The sequence below is a fragment of the Eriocheir sinensis genome, unplaced genomic scaffold (genome assembly GCF_024679095.1).
Source record: "Eriocheir sinensis breed Jianghai 21 unplaced genomic scaffold, ASM2467909v1 Scaffold538, whole genome shotgun sequence".
Lineage (NCBI taxonomy): Eukaryota > Metazoa > Arthropoda > Malacostraca > Decapoda > Varunidae > Eriocheir > Eriocheir sinensis.
The window spans coordinates 254452-275000 of record NW_026111874.1 but is presented as its reverse complement, the minus strand read 5'-3'; the positions used below and the strand labels follow the sequence as shown (position 1 = coordinate 275000).

At 42.2% G+C, this 20549-nt stretch overlaps 1 protein-coding gene across 1 annotated transcript; it reads left to right on the top strand.

Moving 5' to 3' along the window:
• The first annotated feature begins 687 nt into the window (after positions 1–687).
• Positions 688–20170, top strand: LOC126992997 (protein Skeletor, isoforms B/C-like). Its single transcript, XM_050851824.1, has 17 exons — positions 688–830; positions 4952–5019; positions 5525–5673; positions 6674–6782; positions 7452–7590; positions 7729–7828; positions 9051–9225; positions 10942–11047; positions 12691–12827; positions 13894–14029; positions 14796–14905; positions 15070–15155; positions 15562–15665; positions 16762–16908; positions 17505–17612; positions 18209–18319; positions 18705–20170. Exons 1-17 carry the CDS (start codon positions 782–784, stop codon positions 18941–18943), a joined length of 2073 nt encoding a protein of 690 aa, XP_050707781.1. The 5' UTR covers positions 688–781; the 3' UTR covers positions 18944–20170.
• Positions 20171–20549: the final 379 nt, after the last annotated feature.

Below are 20549 nucleotides of genomic sequence, written 5' to 3'. Positions count from 1 at the left end.
GTTTAGGCAAGGATACCCAACCCTCAGTACTTTTTCTCAATCGATACCAATTTACTTGAGTCCACGATTGTCATTTTTTGTTGGTCAGTTTCTCAGTCACCTCCTTTCTATCCTTCAGCTTCATTTATTTATTCATTTATTCACTCAGTTAGTTATTGTGTTGTTTATGTATGTATGTATTTATTCACACCCACAATACATTCGTCTCCGTGAAAATGCCCAACTCGCAACCCGTTTTCTTAGTCGTATTCTTTTTTATTAATTTATTTGAGTCCACGATTAATCTTCCTCACTTCAACAACCTCCTATATTATCTCCTCTACTCCCCTTTATATCTCAATCTATTTATCTCTTTATCTATTTTCAACCCCAATAAATTCTCTTACGCCAGGATACACCAACTCTCAATCCGCTTTCTATTAACTTTTTCTCCCATTAATTTGACTCCATGATTAATCTTTCTTATCTCAACCTCCTTCTCTATATCCTCTCCTTCCCTTTACTTCTCTATCTGTTTACCTCTATACTTATTTACACTCTTGGTACACTCTTAAGTAAGGATACCCAACTCGCAGTCCGTTTTCTTTACCTTCTTCTTTTCTTCATCTACTTGAGTCCACGCTGGAATCTTACGTCACCTGCGCCCCCCATCCCACGGTCCCACCTCTACCTACCTCCTTCAGTATTTCCTTGGCTGTGACTGAGAGCGGGTGTGTGTTGTCTCTCTCCAGCACCTCAGACATAGAAGAAAACATGTCTAGTGTCTTATTATAGGTTGAAGATGGCGTTAGCGAGATGCGTGTGGGTGCTAGCGTTCACCTGGTGCCTCGGTAAGTTCTAAAAGCCACAAAAAAGATCGTATTTACCTGTGGAACTTATAGAAAATCCACTTAGTCTCCCTCTTGCCAGCTTGGATCACTTTCTATTTCATTCAATTCACCTGCTAGTTTTTCTTTGGTATGTGAGTTTGTGTGCGTGTTGGTGTGGTATGTGGGTGTATGTGTGTGTACGTGTGTATGTGTGTGTTTGGAAATGGGGGTATGGGGTATGGGCATGATTCAGGTAGTGGGAATGTGTGTGTGCGTGTGTGTGTCTCATTTCCGGTTCATGTGTCCTTGGCTCATGATATTTGTCTCGGGAATTCGATTTTATGTGCGTGTGTGTGTGTGGAGAGAGAGAGAGAGAGAGAGAGAGAGAGAGAGAGGCGGGGAAATATTTCGTGGTTGATTCTGGATACCTCTCTCTCTCTCTCTCTCTCTCTCTCTGGGGTAATGATTCTAGCGTGTAAGATAAGCTTCTAAAATCTGTTATTCTCTCTCTCTCTCATTGTGTTTGTTTCCAGAGAGAGAGAGAGAGAGAGAGAGAGAGAGAGAGAGAGAGAGAGAGAGAGAGAGAGAGAGAGAGAGAGAGAGAGGAGACACGAGTTGTTATTTCTCTCTCTCTCTCTCTCTCTCTCTCTTTCCGTCAAATTTTTCCTCCTATTCTTCTTCGTCTTATTCTACTTACGGGAGCTAAGGTTCTTATGTTCTTATGTTCTTATTATTTGCATTCTTTTTCTTCTTCTTATTGTTGTTATTATCATTTTCATCATTCATCAAACCTTTTCTCCTCGTACAGTAGTTTCCAATCCCTTTAAACACTAACAGATGCAAAAAAGAGAGATCCAATCCTATCATTTGGTGTTCGATTACATTGTTAATTTGTATCTGATTACACATATCCTAGATTATAATGAAAGGACGAGGTGAAGGAGGAGGAGGAGGAGGAGGAGGAGTTAGTGGTGAGTAAGATGAGGGTGACTAGAGGAAAGAGGAGGAGGAGGAGGAGGAGGAGGAGGAGGAGAAGAAGGAGGAGGAGGAGGAGAATAGGAAGAACGGGAAGAGGAGGAGGAGGAGGAGTTAGTGGTGAGTAAGATGAGGATGACTAGAGGAAAGAGGAGGAGGAGGAGGAGGAGGAGGAGGAGGAGGAGAAGAAGGAGGAGGAGGAGAAGAATATGAAGAACGTATTAGAGGAGGAGGAGGAAACGAAGAACGAAGTACAAAGTCGAGGAGGAGAAGGAGTAGGAAAAACAATAAAAAACAAGTAAAACAGAAGTAACAAATAACAAAAACAAAGAATGAATGACGAAAACCAAATAAGAGAAGCTAAACAGAAGAGGAAACCGCTAACTTATACATACAAATCCCTTAAAGAAAACGGGGTCACAATATTACCTTGGCATATATTGATCGCAACCTTTAACGAAACCTGAACGGAGAGGTGAGGTAAGACTTACAGACGAGACAGGTAAGCAATCAAGGAGCCCCCAGGTGTTGAAATAACGTTAATGAAGCTACGTGAAGGTGATTAAGCGAGCGTAGTCAATGGATAACGTAGACTGGAAAGGTTTTGTTTGTGTTGATCGAATGCAGTCTTCCTACAAGGCCGTTTAGCTGCACTGTTCCGCGCTGGCATTTTGAAGTGTAGGCTATGCGTGTTTCATCTCTCTCTCTCTCTCTCTCTCTCTCTCTCTCTCTCGGTAATTGAATTTTTGCTGTGAATACAAATGAGAGAGATACAGGAGGAGGAGGAGGAGGAGGAGGAGGGAGAGAAAAACGAAGAGAAAGAAGAAGAGGGGGAGGAGGAGGAAAGACGAAGGAATGAAAACGAAGACGAGGAAGAGGAGGAAGAAGAACAAAAGGAAAGAGAAGAATAGAAAGAGAAGAGGGAAGAAAAAGGAGGAGGAGGAGGAGGAAATGTAAGAAACTATCGAACAGGGAGAACAAAGAAAAGGAGAAGGAGACAGAGCAGAAGGTGAACGAGAAATACGATAAAGAAGAAGAAGAAGAAGAAGAAGAAGAAGAAGAAGAAGAAGAAGGAGGAATATAAAACGAAATCATCAAAACACTTTAAAATCTAACATCACAACACGCAAAATCAAACCCCATCCTCTATCAATTCCTCAATCACCAAGTCCCCATCTCTATTTCCAATCCATTCCCCTGACCTATTTCCTAACTCTCCTAGCCTATCATAGTCACTCCACATCTATCAATCTCTAGCAAGTGGTATGTGGTATGTGGCCCGGTTAGGCTAGTCGTAAATAGATAAAAAGTGGCCTTGGGTATGTTTTTTTTTCTCTCTCTCCGTCTGTTGATTTGAGGTTAGTTAGGTGTGTGTGTGTGTGTGTGTGTGTTTGTGGTTTTGTGTAGCCTAGCAGTCCATGTTTTCTTGTTCCAATGCTTTCTTTTCTTCTTCACGTTTTTGTTGTTCTTTTAAAATGTGTTTGTTATGATTTCCGTAGCCTAGGATTTCTATTTTGTCTACTTCTTGTTCTTCTTGTTCTTCTTCTTCTTCTTCTTCTTTGCATAGTCTAGCATTCCATATTTTCTTCTCTTTCCTTCTTCTTCCTCTTCGTTTTTCTCTTATTTTTCTTTTGTTTCTTCTTTTAAATATATAATGATGATGATTTGAATAGTTTTTGCATTCCACTTTCTCCTTTCTTCTTCTTCTTCTTCTTCTTCTTCTTCTTCTTCTTGTGATTTATAGGAAGTAGGAAGTGAGCCAATATCCTTCGCTTGCCTCCTCCTCCTACTCTCTCTCTCCTCCATATTACAGTTATCTTCCCTTTATTTCTTTACTCTTTCTTACCCTCTCTCTCTCCTTCCTTCCTTTCTTCCCTTCCCTCTTCCATTCTCTTATCTCCATTTCTTCAACTTTTCCTTCCCTTCTTCCTTCCTTTCTTCCTCCATTTCCTTCTTCTCATCTCCCATTCCTTCATCCTTTTCCCATTCTTTCTCTCTCCTTCCATTCCTTCCCTGTTCTTCCCATCTTCTTTCTTCTCATCCTCCTTCAATTTCCTCCTCTCCAGCATTCATTCCTTCTCTTCTCTCCCCTTTCCTTCCATTCCCTCTCTTCTCTCCACCCTTCTCCCTCCTCCTCCTCCTCCTCCTCCTTCACCTCACCAGATAGAGTTGGTCTCCTTGGCAGTAAGAGGAAGGTAACCCACAGACCCGTTGGCGATAAAGTTGAAAGTCCTTAAATAGATTATGACTCCTTCGCCTTTGTATATACCGTTTGGGTGGAGTCGAGGCTGGCTGGACGGGGAGAGAGAGAGAGAGAGAGAGAGGAAGGGAAGGGAAGGGGAGAGAGAGGGGAAGAAGGAGGAGAAGGAAGAGAAGGAGGAGGAAGGAAGAGAGAGAGAGAGAGAGAGAGAGAGAGAGAGAGAGAGAGAGAGAGAGAGAGAGAGAGAGAGAGAGAGAGAGAGAGAGAGAGAGAGAGAATAGAAGGAAGAAAGGAAGAAGGGAATCCATGGTATCCTGAAGAATACAAGAATGGGTTCAGAATCTCTTAAAAGTCATGTTAGTGGGATTGAACTCTCTTTGTCTGCACTCAAGCCTATGATGTGATGAGTCATCTGAAACTGTAAAAAAATGTAATGTTACGAAAGAAGGAACAAGAGAATCAGTGTTGGAATCCTTTATACTGTGTGAGCTTGTGTTTGAATTCTCTTTAAAGGAATTCAAGCCTATATTTATGATTCGTGTTGGAGTGTAGAATGTGTTTAGCGTAAGTTTGTATGGTTTAAGTAATATATTTTCTTCTTTTTCTTCTTTTTTCTTCTTTTCTTCTTCGTTTTCTTCTTTGTCTTCTTCTTCTTCTTCTTCTTCTTCTTCTTCGTCTTTTTCTTTCTCCTTTCCTTTTTCTTCTTCTTTTTCTTCTTTTTCTTTCCTTTCTTCCTTCTTTTCTGTCTTTCTTTTATTCCTCCTTTCCTTCCTTCCTTCCTTCCTTCCTTCCTTCCTTCCTTCCTTCCTCCCTTCCTTCCTTCCTTCTTTCTTCCACTACTTCTATTCCTTTTCTTTCTTCTTCATCATCCCCTTTCTTCTTTTTAATACTGTTGTTGTTATTGTTGTCGTTGTTTTCAGAGAGCCAACCACCAGGTGAATGACACTTAATTACCTTCTCTCAACAGGTGTGTGCTCGGCCAGCGACGGTTATGTAGGCAAGAAGATTGGAGAGATGAACAGCTACCACCACCAGGTACTCCTCTCTCTCTCTCCCCCTCTCTCTCTCTCTCTCTCTCTCTCTGGGTATGGTAAAGTCACTGAGTATGAAGAGAATGAAAAGGAGTGAACGGATAAAGAAGGAATGCGTGAGTACAGTTGATGATGCGAGCGACGGGGAATGATAGAAAGAGGAGACATAGAGAGATAGAATAGAGAAACAGAGATAGAGAGAATGAAAGAATGAGGAAACTATAGTATGCAAGAGAGAACAGGGTGAAAGAATAGAGAGAAGGAGAGAAGAAAAGGAGAAGAAAGGAACTGGCGTGCGTAAGAATGGAGAGAGTTAACTGAAGGAAAAAAAGAGACATCTGCTGAGTAACCTTTTCCTAGTATCCCAGAGAGAGAGAGAGAGAGAGAGAGAGAGAGAGAGAGAGAGAGAGAGAGAGAGAGAGAGAGAGCAATCATATCAAAGTCAACCTAGTTACAAACCTTTACCTGTCAATCTATCCACCTGTATTTACCTGTGTGCGTGTCGACAGGTGGGCGGTGACGTGTACGCGGTGGACGAGACGACTCTGCTTATCAAGAACTTTATGTACGATGGTAACGGCGGAGACACCTTCTTCTGGGCAGGGTCACGCCCCCGCCCAGGACCCCAGGGCTTCATTGTGCCAAACGAGCTAGGCAGGTGAGTGTGTGTGTGTGTGGACGTTTTCTACCGCTACAAACTATTCAACGTTATTCTTACCGTCTCGTTTTCTTTTACCCTTTCAGTACGAACGTTTTATACCGCTGCTTATCATAAAACGTTTCTCTCGACTTTCTCTCTCTCTCACCCCTCCAGTACCAAAGTTTTTCACCGCTACCAACTATTAAACGTTCATCTTACCTTCTCTCTCTTTCACCCCTTCAGTACCAACGTTTCCCACCGCTACTAATTCTTAAACGTTCATCTGACCTCTCGTTCTCTTTTCACCCTCCAGTACCAACGTTTTCTACCACTACTAACTCTAAACGTTCATTTTACCTCTCGTTCTCTCACCCCTCCAGTACCAACGTTTTCTACCACTACTAACTCTTAAACGTTCATTTTACCCTCTCGTTCTCTTTCACCCCTCCAGTACCAACGTTTTATACCACTACTAACTCTTAAACGTTCATCTGACCCTCTCGTTCTCTTTCACCCCTCCAGTACCAACGTTTTCTACCACTACTAACTCTTAAACGTTCATCTGACCCTCTCGTTCTCTTTCACCCCTCCAGTACCAACGTTTCCCACCGCTACTAATTCTTAAACGTTCATCTGACCCTCTCGTTCTCTTTCACCCCTTCAGTACCAACGTTTTCTACCACTACTAACTCTTAAACGTTCATCTTACCCTCTCGTTCTCTTTCACCCCTCCAGTACCAACGTTTTCTACCACTACTAACTCTTAAACGTTCATCTTACCCTCTCGTTCCCTTTCACCCCTCCAGTACCAACGTTTTATACCGCTACTAACTCTTAAACGTTCATCTTACCCTCTCGTTCTCTTTCACCCCTCCAGTACCAACGTTTTCTACCACTACTAACTCTTAAACGTTCATCTTACCCTCTCGTTCTCTTTCACCCCTTCAGTACCAACGTTTTATACCGCTACTTATCATAAAACGTTCCTCTCAACCTTCTCTCTCTTTCACCCTGGCAGGACCAACGTTCTCGACCGGTATCTCAACAAGGACATCACACTGACCCTTCCTGACCAGAAAACCATCACGGAAATAAAATGGTTGGCTATTTATGACCTCAGCAGACTGGTAAGACCTATTTCTGTACCCATGGCCCATTTTTGTGTATTTTAGCCCATTTCTGTGTATCAATGGCCCTTTTCTGTGTATCAATGGCCCCTTTCTGTGTATCAATGGTCCCTTTTCTGTGTATCAATGGCCCCTTCTCTGTATCAATGGCCCCTTTCTGTGTATCAATGGCCCCTTTCTGTATCAATGGTCCTTTTCTGTGTATCAATGGTCCTTTCTGTGTATCAATGGTCCCTTTCTGTGTATCAATGGTCCCTTTTCTGTGTAGCAATGGCCCCTTAGCTGTATCAATTGCCCCTTTCTGTGTATCAATGGTCCCTTTCTGTATCAATGGTCTTTCTGTGTATCAATGGCCCTTTTCTGTGTATCAATGGTCCCTTTCTGTGTATCAATGGCCCCTTTCTGTGTATCAATGGTCCCTTTCTGTGTATCAATGGCCCTTTTCTGTGTATCAATGGCCCCTTTCTGTGTATCAATGGTCCCTTTCTGTGTATCAATGGCCCCTTTCTGTGTATCAATGGCCCCTTCTCTGTGTATCAATGGTCCCTTTCTGTGTATCAATGGCCCCTTTCTGTGTATCGATGGCCCCTTTCTGTGTACCAATGGCCTTGAGTTGAAATGGATGTTGATATACTGAATCCTCTCTCTCTCCTCTCTCTTCTCTCTCAGGAACCCTTCGGCGACATCTATATCCCTGAGGGGTTCGAACCGCCGCAGAAGATCGTGCTCAACAAGCTTTCATCCAAGACCAAGGAGGTGCAGAGTGGCGGCGTGGTGATTGCCGACTCCAAGACCATCGTGATTGAAGGTGTGTGTGTGTGTGTGTGTGTGTGTGTGTGTGTGTGTGTGTGTGTGTGGTTAGCGTGACTAGCTACGAAACCGCAGTCCTGCATTCGAATCTCAGCCACATCATCATCATCATCCTCAACTATATCTTCCTTTCCAGACTTCTCGTACAATGGTCGCGGCACTGATGTCCATTTCTGGGTGGGTGTTGGGCCGCAGCCACACTCCAAGGGGAACAAAATCCCGGATGAACATGGATAGTGAGTTGCCCTTATTAATCGTCTCCTTATTTTACTTCATATTCTCCCCATTTTCTCTTTTTTTTTATGGAGGTGAAATTATACGTTTGTTTTCTTCACTTCCTCTGTGTCCACTTTTATCAGCTGTGTGTGTGTGTGTGTCTTTCATCTTCGTTTTCTTTGCGTTTTGTGTATTCCTTCCTCCTCCTTCCTTCTTTGTTATGAGTCTTCTTCTTTTGCTTCATCTTCCCTGTTTCTCTTATTTGCCCAACTTCTCATTCTCTGGTAAGTGCACAAATTGGTTCTCTCCTTATTTTACTTCATATTCTTCTGCTTTCTCTTTTTTATGGATAGTTAGTCTTTGTTATGAGTCTTTTTCTTTTGCTTCTTATATCCTGTTTCTCTTCGCCCAATTTCCTATTCTCTAGTAGTGCAAAATTTGGTTCATTCCTTTTCCGTTTTTCCTTTACAGTTCATTCTCTTTTCCTTCTGTACTCTCATTCTTCTCCCTTTCTCCTTCCTTCCATTCATTCTCTTTCCCTTCTCTTTACTCTCATTCTTTTCCTCTTCTCCTTCCTTCCATTCATTCTCTTTTCCTTCTCTTTACTCTAATTCTTCTCCCTTTCCTCCTTCCTTCCATTCATTCTCTTTCCCTTCTCTTTACTCTCATTCTTCTCCCTTTCCTCCTTCCTTCCATTCATTCTCTTTCCCTTCTCTTTACTCTCATTCTTCTCCCTTTCTCCTTCCTTCCATTCATTCTCTTTCCCTTCTCTTTACTCTCATTCTTCTCCCTTTCTCCTTCCTTCTATCCTTCATCCCTTCTCTTTACTCTCATTCTTCTCCTTTCCTCCTTCCTTCTATGCTTTCTCTTCCCCTTCCTTCCCTCCCACTCCCTCCTTCTCTTCCTCTTCTCCTCTTTACTACTGCTTATTCTCTCTTCCCTCCTTCTATCTTACCTCTAACTCTATTCTTACATTCCATTCTCTCTTCCCTCCTTCTATCCTAGCTCTAACTCTCTTCTTACATTCCATTAACATATAGTGCTCTAGTTCCTCACTGTCATTCTATTCAACAAAACCAAGCAAAACAAAGGTATGCATCCCTTCCTCCTCCTCTGTACCAGTCACCACTAACACTAAAGAGATGAACAAGAGAAAATACTCGTTCTTCATCCTTCAGTACGTTCTATAGCCCTTTCATTCTCTTCTAACAAGCCACCGGTCTCTCCTTCCCCTACACCCAGCATGACACCGCTTCAGAAGTACAGGAAAAAGACCATCACCTTAGAGCTGCCGGGAGATCTCACCGTCTTCACCGTGGACTGGCTGGCCATCTATGACATCACCGAAGACAGAGTTCTCGGCTCCATCATCATCCCGGAGGAGCTGAACGTGCCGCCCTCGCTCGTTGAAATCATAGTGAGTAGAAAGGAGGATAAAAAGACCTGTGCTATGTTGTCTAAGGGTTAAAAAGGGTGGTAGGGAAGTTATTTTGATGCCTTGTTGAAATCATAGTGAGTAGAAAGGAGGATAAATAGACCTGTGCTATGTTGTCTAGGGGTTAAAAAGAGAAGGGAAGTTATTTTGATGCCTCGTCGAAATCATAGTGAGTAGAAAGGAGGATAAAAAGACCTGTGCTATGTTGTCTAAGGGTTAAAAAGAGAAGGGAAGTTATTTTGATGCCTCGTCGAAATCACAGTGAGTAGAAAGGAGGATAAATAGACCTCAATCTCATGTTGTCTTAAGGTTATACTTGGTTACAGGAGAGAAATTGTGTCCTTTATACCAGTCAGTCTCTTAAGTACCATGACTAGTTTTCTTTCTATCGGAGCAAATAAGTCGACACAAATTATTCTCTCTCTCCTTCTCATCAGTAACTTATTCCCATGTGGTCTTAAGGTTATACTTGGTTACAGGAGAGTAAGTTTGTCCATTATACCAGTCAGTCTCTTAAGTACCATGATTAGTTTTCTTTCTATCTGAGTAAATACGTCAAAACAAATTATTCTCTCTCTCCTTCTCATCAGTAACTTCTTCCACTATATCATTCAGCCTCTTACCATGATTAGTTTTCTGTCTATCGGAGCAAATACGTCGACACAAATTATTATATCTCTCCTTCTCATCTGTAACTTCTTCCACTATATCATTCAGGCTCACCGTGATTAGTTTCCTTTCTATCTGAGCAAATACGTCGACACAAATTACTCTCTCTCTCCTTCTCATCAGTAACTTCTTCCACTATATCATTCAGGCTCACCGTGATTAGTTTCCTTTCTATCTGAGCAAATACGTCAACACAAATTACTCTCTCTCTCCTTCTCATCAGTAACTTCTTTCATTCTATCATTCAGCCTCTTACCATGATTAGTTTTCTTTCTATCAGAGCAAATACGTCGAAACAAATTATTATATCTCTCCTTCTCATCAGTAACTTCTTTCATTCTATCATTCAGCCTCTTACCATGATTAGTTTTCTTTCTATCAGAACAAATACGTCGACACAAATTATTATATCTCTCCTTCTCATCAGTAACTTCTTTCATTCTATCATTCAGCCTCTTACCATGATTAGTTTTCTTTCTATCAGAACAAATACGTCGACACAAATTATTATATCTCTCCTTCTCATCAGTAACTTCTTTCATTCTATCATTCAACCTCTTACCATGATTAGTTTTCTTTCTATCAGAACAAATACGTCGACACAAATTATTATATCTCTCCTTCTCATCAGTAACTTCTTCCACTATATCATTCAGGCTCACCGTGATTAGTTTCCTTTCCCTCTGAGCAAATACGTCGACACAAATTATTCTCTCTCTCCTCATCAGTAACTTCTTCCATTCTATCATTCAACCTCTTACCATGATTAGTTTTCTTTCTATCAGAGCAAATATGTCGACACAAATTATTATATATCTCCTTCTCATCAGTAACTTCTTCCACTATATCATTCAGCCTCTTACCATGATTAGTTTTCTTTCTATCGGAGCAAATACGTCGACACAAATTATTATATCTCTCCTTCTCATCAGTAACTTCTTCCACTATATCATTCAGGCTCACCGTGATTAGTTTCCTTTCCCTCTGAGCAAATACATCCCAATACTCCCTCTCTCTCCCCCTCCTCAGCCTCACACCAACGCCATGCCAAACTGCGAGCAACTCCACAGGGATATGATGGTGTCCTGGGATGTTTATGCTGACCAGATCACCGTGGAGCTCGCCGGACAAGTGGGTGAGTGACTGGTGATGTGGTGGTGGTGGTGAGGTGTGGTGAGTTTGGTGATGAGTGTTGGATTGTGGTGGTGGAGGTTGTGTAACTTGTGTGTGTGGGAGTTTTGCAGGATTAAGTCAACCTTGTGTGTGTGTGTGTGTGTGTGTGTGTGTGTGTGTGTGTGTGTGTGTGTGTTAACCTAGTTCCAGTAAACATAATTTTAATTAGGCCTGTGTTGTCCTTTTTTCATAACTCTTTCTATCTAACTTCATCTGACTTTGTGTGTGTGTGTGTGTGTGTGTGTGTGTGTTAACCTAGTTCCAGTATACAGAATTTTAATTAGGCCTGTGTAGTCCTTTTTTCATAACTCTTTCTATCTAACTTCATCTGACTTTGTGTGTGTGTGTGTGTGTGTGTGTGTGTGTGTGTGTGTGTTAACCTAGTTCCAGTATACAGAATTTTAATTAGACCTGTGTAGTCCTTTTTTCATAACTCTTTCTATCTAACTTCATCTGACTTTGTGTGTGTGTGTGTGTGTGTGTGTGTGTGTGTGTTAACCTAGTTCCAGTATACAGAATTTTAATTAGGCCTGTGTAGTCCTTTTTTCATAACTCTTTCTATCTAACTTCATCTGACTTTGTGTGTGTGTGTGTGTGTGTGTGTGTGTGTTAACCTAGTTCCAGTATACAGAATTTTAATTAGACCTGTGTTGTCCTTTTTTCATAACTCTTTCTATCTAACTTCATCTGACTTTGTGTGTGTGTGTGTGTGTGTGTGTGTGTGTTAACCTAGTTCCAGTAGACATAATTTTAATTAGGCCTGTGTAGTCCTTTTTCATAACTCTTCTATCTAACTTCATCTGACTTTGTGTGTGTGTGTGTGTGTGTGTGTGTGTGTTAACCTAGTTCCAGTATACAGAATTTTAATTAGGCCTGTGTTGTCCTTTTTTCATAAATCTTTCTATCTAACTACATCTGACTTTGTGTGTGTGTGTGTGTGTGTGTGTGTGTTAACCTAGTTCCAGTATACAGAATTTTAATTAGGCCTGTGTTGTCCTTTTTTCATAACTCTTTCTATCTAACTTCATCTGACTTTGTGTGTGTGTGTGTGTGTGTGTGTGTGTGTGTGTTAACCTAGTTCCAGTATACAGAATTTTAATTAGGCCTGGGTTGTCCTTTTTTCATAACTCTTTCTATCTAACTTCATCTGACTTTGTGTGTGTGTGTGTGTGTGTGTGTGTGTGTGTGTGTTAACCTAGTTCCAGTATACAGAATTTTAATTAGGCCTGGGTATTCTTTTTTTTCATAACTCTTTCTATCTAACTTCATCTGACTTTGTGTGTGTGTGTGTGTGTGTGTGTGTGTGTGTGTGTGTGTGTGTGTTAACCTAGTTCCAGTATACAGAATTTTAATTAGGCCTGGGTAGTCCTTTTTTCATAACTCTTTCTATCTAACTTCATCTGACTTTGTGTGTGTGTGTGTGTGTGTGTGTGTGTGTGTGTGTGTTAACCTAGTTCCAGTAAACAGAATTTTAATTAGGCCTGGGTATTCCTTTTTTCATAACTCTTTCTATCTAACTTCATCTGACTTTGTGTGTGTGTGTGTGTGTGTGTGTGTGTGTGTGTGTGTGTGTCCAGGTGTGTAAGTCATATGCGTTCCCGACAGGTGAGGACGACTACATGGCCTTCGGAATGAGCGGGTCGCCGACTGAGCCTAAGATGGATGGCGGTGATGTGGCGGTTGTTCACATGGATGGCTACCTGGGCAGCCTTCGGGACTACAACCTCTCCTCCTATATGCCGGTACGTGGTGACCTGACCTGTGACCTTACCTCTATGTGTCAATCTGTCCTCATACATGCCTGTACGGGCCCTGACTTGCATCCTTATCTACGTGTCTTTACCTGTATTCTTACCTGTATGTCTCCTTACCTGTGTTACTTTTTACCTGTGTGTCATAACTTGCATTCTGTCTTGTGTGTGTGTTTGTGTGTGTGTGTGTGTGTGTGTGTGTGTGTGTGTGTGTGTGTGTGTGTGTCGCTTCCCTTTCTCCCTCTACCTCCTTCCTCTTCCTGTCATCTTCATTCCTCCCACCCTTAATCTTTCTCCTTTTTTTCTCCCCATCTCGTCCCCTGGCAATCTCTCCCTTCCTTTCCTTCATTCCCTCCCCCAAAACTTAACTCGCCCTCCCTTCCTCCCTATACCCCCTTCCTCTTCCTGTCCTTCATTCCTCCCACCCTTCATCTTTCTCCTTATTCTCTCCCTATCTCCTCCCCTGGCAATCTCTCCCTTCCTTTCCTTCATTCCCTCCCCCAAAACTTAACTCGCCCTCCCTTCCTCCCTATACCTCAGTCCTCTTCCTGTCACCTTCATTCCTCCCACCCTTAATCTTTCTCCTTTTTCTCTCCCCATCTCGTCCCCTGGCAATCTCTCGCTTCCTTTTCTTCTCTCCCTCCCCCAAAACTTTTATCTTCCCTCCCTTCCTCCCTATACCCCCTTCCTCTTCCTGTCACCTTCATTCCTCCCACCCTTAATCTTTCTCCTTTTTCTCTCCCCATCTCGTCCCCTGGCAATCTCTCCCTTTCTTTCCTTCACTCCCTCCCCAGAAACTTATCTCTCCTTCTTCCTAGTGCACTTAACTACTAAAATAGCTCTCCCTTACTTCCCTTTCTCTCCCTCATAACCCTCTCTTCTCCCTCCCCCAATCCACCGAGCTACCAAAACAGCTCTCCTTTCCTTCCCTCACTCCTTTTCTCACCCTCATAACCTCCTCTCCTCCCTCCCCAATGCACCAAGCTACCAAAACAGCTCTCCTTTCCTTCCCTCCCTTTCTCTCCCTCATAACCTCCTCTCCTCCCTTTCCCCCCAGTGCACCAAGCTACTAGAACAACATAAGGGCGTGTGTGATGACGAGAAGGTGGACAACAAACAGGATTACCAAGAGTTCAGCAGCAAGAGGGAAAATGGACTCAACATCTTTACCTTCAGACGACGACTGGGGACGCGTATGTTTGTGTCCTGTTTTGTACCTGTCTCTGTCTTGTATCAATGTTGTTCTCTCTCTGTTCATGTCGGTTTCCTCTTTCCTTAATTCTTTATCTCCTTCTTTATCCTCCTCGTATGTTTGTGTCCTGTTTTGTACCTGTCTTTGTCTTGTATCAATGTTGTTTTCTCCCTGTTGATGTCGTTTTCCTCCTTCCTTCTTTATCATCTTTTTCTTCCTTCTTCCCTCTAATTTCTTTCATTGTCTTCTTTCTTGCATACTTTTTTATCTCCTTCCTTTCTAATCTGTTTTCCTTCTGTACCTTGTCTTTGAACGTCTTGCTATTCACGATCTTCAGTTGTTTTGTTTTGTTTTTTTCTCTCACTCGCTACCTTAGTCCTGTGCTTCTCTCTCTCTCTCTCTCTCTCTCTCTCTCTCTCTCTCTCTCTCTCTCTCTCTCTCTCTCTCTCTCTCTCTCTCTACTTCTGTTTGTATGTTCGTGTGTTCGTATGTCTTATAATACTTTTCATTATTCACTATCTTAATTCAGTATATTTCTCTTTCTCTCATTCTCTGCCTTATATCTCTGCTTCTTTCTCTCTCTATTCTCTTTTTCTCTCTACTTCTGTTCGTATGTTCGAATGTCTTATAGTACTTCTCTTTCTCATTCTCTGCCTTATATCTCTGCTTCTTTTTCTCTCTCTACTCTTCCTCTCTCTACTTCTGTCTCTACATCCTTCCTCTGTACCGCCATGATGTGTTATAGTAATGTATCCTTGTGTCCGTAGCTGACCCTGGAGACATACCGTACCCTGACAAGGGGGAGGCCATGATCATCTGGGCCATGGGACATCTGGACCATAACCGCGAACCCACTATGCACTACGCCTGGTCCAAGGTAAGAGGAGACAACAAGCAGTCACTTTAGTTTCATATAAGATGCCTCAGTTTCATATAGTTTCCCTTTCCACCCATAGAGCACAAGCAGCCCGTTGTCACCTCAGTTTCATTAAGTTTTTGTAAGGTACATCAACATCATTATAGTTCCCCTTCCCTCTTCAGTACAAGCAGCCCATCGAGTTCACAAGGAAGGCCACGGAGAGGAAATGCTTCGCGTTCACCAGGGCTCGAGAGGAGAAGCCAAAGCTGTGAGAGAGAGAGAGAGAGAGAGAGAGAGAGAGAGAGAGAGAGAGAGAGAGAGAGAGGAGGAAGAGCAATGTATGTTTGTAGTCGTAGAGAGAGAAAAGAGGAGGAGAAGGAAGAGGAATGTTTTTTTGTACTTTCCCTTGCTTTTTTATTACTTTTTTCCTTGAGAGAGAGAGAGAGAGAGAGAGAGAGAGAGAGAGAGAGAGAGAGAGAGAGGTATCCTATATTGCATCTTAAACCATTTATATATAATTTTCAAGAGAGAGAAAGACGAAGAAGGAAAAACTAACAAAGACAGACAGACAGACGGACAAAAAGACAGACAAAACTAAATGAGACTAACAAACAGACAGACAGACAAACAGAGACAGACAAGATTAACCGAGTGTCATTTTTCTAACCCTCCAGGAGAGGTTGGAAGCGCTTTCACCTCGCTGACCCCGCGGCGAAGGAGTTCAACGCCACGATTGGTCCTGACGGGGGGCCGCGGGGCTACGAGTCTATCACAGGACGTAAGGACTGGCTTATTTTTCTTTTTTTTTCTCTTTACTTCATTATCCCCTGAAACATCATAATCATCAGCTCTCAGGGGGTGACGCAAGACTTTCTACTCCAGCTCACTCTTTCATATGCTGTCCAAATCCCTTCTGCAAGAGTTAATCTGCATCTTCATTCTTTCTTTCTTTTTCTTCTCTTTCTTTCCATTATTCCCTGAAACATCAACATCATCAGCTCTCAGGGGGTGACGCAAGACTCTCCACTCCAGGTCACTCTTTCATATGCTGTCTAAATCGCTTCTGCAAGAGTTAACCAGCATCTTCATTCTTTCTTTCTTTTTCTTTTCTTTCTTTCCATTATCCCCTGAAACATCATCATCATCATCATCATCAGCTCTCAGGGGGTGACTCAAGACTTTCTACTCCAGCTCACTCTTTCATATGCTGTCCAAATCCCTTCTGCAAGAGTTAATCTGCATCGTCATTCTTTCTTTCTTTTTCTTCTCTTTCTTTCCATTATCCCCTGAAACATCAACATCATCATCAGCTCTCAGGGGGTGACGCAAGACTTTCTACTCCAGCTCACTCTTTCATATGCTGTCCAAATCCCTTCTGCAAGAGTTAACCAGCATCTTCATTCTTTCTTTCTTTTTCTTCTCTTTCTTTCCATTATCCCCTGAAACATCATCATCATCATCAGCTCTCAGGGGGTGACGCAAGACTTTCCACTCCAGCTCACTCTTTCATATGCTGTCCAAATCCCTTCTGCAAGAGTTAATCTGCATCGTCATTCTTTCATCCTTTTTGCTGATAAACTCTTTAAAAACATCATCATCATCATAATCAGTTCTCAGGGGGTACACAAGACTATCTACTCCAGCTCACCCCTATGTATGCTGTCCAAATCCCTTCTGCAAAAGTTAACCAGCATCTTCATTCTTTCAACACTTTTGCTTGTCAGACGAATGTTCTTTCTTTCGTTACACTTTCACTTCTAATGACTTCAACTGACTTGGGGAATAATTCAAAAGTTTATCCTATAGTTGACAACCTGTTTCTCTCTTTTCTTCTCTACGATTCCACTTCTTACGCTGATTTCTGGCACCAACAGAGAATGCGGAGAGCGGTCTGGCCTGGTACATCAATGGGTTCCTATCGCCCGACCTGTACATCAAGAGGAACACCAAGTACAGGTTCCTGGTGATGGGTGGTTCGAATCCCCACGACCCCAAGAGCTACCACCCGCTCATCATCACAGGTAGGCCTCAACACCCCTCCTTGGGATCTGATACCTTTATGCTGAGGCTCTTTTGTTTGTTGTGTCTGAATCTGGAGAGAGGAAGAGGAAGAGAATGATGTTTATGGGTATTAAGAAACGGATACGAAAGAAGCAATAAGATATGAGTAGGAGAAGAAAGAGAAGGCAGAGGAGAAAGATAAGAACAGGGAGAGAACGTAGAGGATATAAAAAGGCATTAAAAAGATAAATGAAAGGAGAAAGAAAAGGAGAAGGAGAAGAAGGAAAAGTAGGCAGAGGAAGTGGAGGATATCAGGAGACTTTAAGAAGAAAAATGAAAGAAAGAGAAAGAGAGAGAACAGTAGGCAGAGAAAGGAGAAGGAGAAAGAGTAGGCAGAGGAAGGGAGGATATGTGTAGGCATTATAAAATACATGAAAGGAGAAAGAAGAGGAGAAGGGGGAAAAGGAGAAAGAGGAAAAGAAAGAAGAGTAGGTACAGAAAGTGCAGGATATCTTTAGGCACTGAGAAGAAAAATTAAAGGAGGAGGAGGAAGAGGAGGAGGAGGAAAAAGACATCAAGAATCCCCATAGTCATTACCTCTCTCCCCCTCCCTCAGATGAGCCTCACGGGGCCTACTCACAGCTCACGGAGGAGGAGCAGAAGGACGTACGAGTGCTGGCGGGCATCGGGTATTCAGTGAGGGGCAACTCGCGACCAACAGCAGGTGAGTCGGGCATCAGGTACTCTCTCTCTCTCTGTCTCTCTTTCTGCCCTTCCTCCTTACCCTGTTTATTTATCCATCACAGGACGTAAGGACTGGCATTTTTTTTTTTCTTTTTCTTCTCTTTACTTCATTATCCCCTGAAACATCATCATCATCATCATTATCAGCTCTCAGGGGGTGACACAAGACTATCTACTCCAGCTCCTTCATATGCTGTCCAAATCCCTTCTGCAAGAGTTAACCAGCAGCTTCATTCTTTCATCCTTTTTTGCTGCTAAACTCGAGAACAACATCATCATCATTATCAGCTCTCAGGGGGTAACACAAGACTATCTACTCCAGTTCCTTCATATGCTGTCCAAATCCCTTCTGCAAGAGTTAACCAGCAGCTTCATTCTTTCATCCTTTTTGCTGATAAACTTTTTCTCTTTCCTTTCTCCTCTCTCTTTCTTTCTCTTTCCTTTCAGTTCTCTTTAATCACCTCGTTTCGGGACTTCTTTTATTCACTATCTTTTGTATTCTTCTGTTTCTCATTCTCTGCTTTGTTTCCTTGGTTCACTTTCTCTCGGTCGTCACTGTTCTCCGTCCTCCCTCAGCGGGCCGCCTGTGTCTGTGGGAACACCCGCCGGACTTGGACAGAAGGAAGGACGTGGAGTTCACGACCTTCGAGCACTTCAGGAACCTTCTGCACCATGAGTGTGGCGAAGGTGAGTGACATGGCAATGATTTTTTAATATGTATCTCCCCTCGATCAAGGCAGTTTTATGTTGTTTACTTTGACTAATAGAAGTAAAACGATGGTAGTTTATATATTTCTACCCGTAAGTATAAGCAAAGCGATCATATATTTCACCATCAGACAAAGTAGGCTTTCTTATTATGAACCTAAACTAGTATAAGAAAAATTATCATACGTATATTTCTACTCTAAGTAAAACAATCATATATTTCTCTATTCTCAAGTAAGGCAGCTTTCTTATAGTGTACCCTGGCTGAAAGAAGCTAAAAGATGACACTACAAATACTTCTACTTTCCAAAATAAGTATAAAAATCATCTAATTTCCCCCCACCCCCACCCCCGCCCCCCTCAGGCAAGCCAGCGGTCCTTGAATTCACGCCCAACAAGTCGTGGCCGGACATCGTCTACTACAACAGCTGGACCGCTCCGAACATGGGCTGGCGGATGCACATTCTGGACGAGATCAACACGGAGAAGATCCTCGAGGCGGCCGCCAGCAGTAGTCCGGGTCTGCACGGGTCGCACTGGTCGTCGGTGTACACTATGATGCTGTGGGTGACGGGGGTGTGGCTGGTGCTGCTGGTGGTGTAGATGTGTAATTCACCGCGGCCTGATCATGTGTTGGACTCGTAATCGCCAGCAGGTACCCGCCCGACATGAGCAAGTGTACTGTATCGTCGATCTATGGCTACTGTGGGTGTGAGCGTGTGGGTGTAATTAGTAGAGATAAGGAAGAATAAATGAATGGATGCAATAGAGAGAGTGAGAGAGAAATATGTTAAGAGGAAGGACATATCTACAGAGGAATAATAAAGAGAAAGAGAAGCATAGAAATAGGTATATACAGAGAGAGATGGAGAAGGTACCGAGGATGGTGAATGACAATGAGCAACTGTAACGGTATTTTTAGATCGCCAAAACTCACCATAAGAAGTAGAAATAAAGATAAAGGTAGTTAAGTTATATGTAGACAAGAAGAGAAATGTTTATTGGTAGTATTTAGAAAGAAGAAACGAAAGAGAAAAGTTAAGTCAAATAAACCCATGAATTAAACCCAAGTATTAAGAAAAGAAGGAAGATTAAGAGGAGGAGGATTTATATGAACAGTAAGAAGAATAGGAAGTCGTTATGTAAAACTGGAATGGTAGGGAAAGAAAAAAGAAAAGAAAGAAAGAAAGAAGTGAAGTCAAATAAAATAAACCAATGAATTAAACCCAAGTATTAAGAAAAGAAGGAAGATTAAGAGGAGGAGGATTTATATGAACAGTAAGAAGAGTAGGAAGTCGTCATAAAAAAACTGGAATGGTAGGGAAAGAAAAATGAAAAGAAAGAAAGAAGTGAAGTCAAATAAAATAAACCAATGAACTAAACCCAAGTCAAGCTGGTAGGGAAATAAAGAAGAAAAGAAAGACAGAAAGAAGTGAAGTCAAATAAAATAAACCAATGAATTAAACCCAAGTCAAGCAAGCCAATAAGCAAGCCAATAGGGGTTTATACAAAGGTTTATCCCCGGCCCTCTACTAGAGTTTACATTGGCGTGTCTGTGTATGCGTATGTATGAAGAAGCGTATGTAAGTATATAGACAATTATGATGAAAACGATGACTGAGTGTTAATATTTGGCGCTAGAATTCTATCTCGTGCCCCAGTCTATACTCGCACTTATAGATGATGTGTGGAGGAGTCTATTGTTTTTCCATGCACACTTCCATGACCTTGTTCGTGTACATAGAAATAAGTTATGAGTGTTCAGTCGGCGTGATGACGTGTAGTGATGAGACCATGTACATTTGTTTACGTAATAAAGTTTTAGTATATCGCACGAGTTTTATTGTATTCAAGTTTACCTTATTCTCTCTCTCTCTCTCTCTCTCTCTCTCTCTCTCTCTCTCTCTCTCTCTCTCTCTCTCTCTCTCTCTCTCTCTCTCTCTCTCTCTCTCTCTCTCTCTCTCTCTCTAAATAATTTAGTGAGCCGTTAAAAAGACATACAATCAAGCCTTATCATCATCAGCCACCATCATCAGCACTTCAGCAGCACCCGTCAGTATTTATCTTGCCGTCATGGAGGAAAGTTGTGTGTTGAGTCCTCTCGTGTCTGCACTGGACGGAGATTTCACTGCAGTTTCGAGGTAATTGTCATTTGTTTACTGTAACGCGGCTTAAAATTAACATGGATTCTTCCTTTCCATTTTCATGT

What these genes read in the sequence shown, in the direction of transcription:
- LOC126992997 (XM_050851824.1), top strand. Translation starts at nt 782, where the DNA reads ATGGCGTTAGCGAGATGCGTGTGGGTGCTAGCGTTCACCTGGTGCCTC. An exon ending in CCTCGCTCGTTGAAATCATA is followed by an intron (nt 9,226 to 10,941) that starts GTGAGTAGAAAG and finishes CCCCCTCCTCAG; the next exon opens with CCTCACACCAACGCCATGCC. An exon ending in CAACTCGCGACCAACAGCAG is followed by an intron (nt 17,613 to 18,208) that starts GTGAGTCGGGCA and finishes GTCCTCCCTCAG; the next exon opens with CGGGCCGCCTGTGTCTGTGG.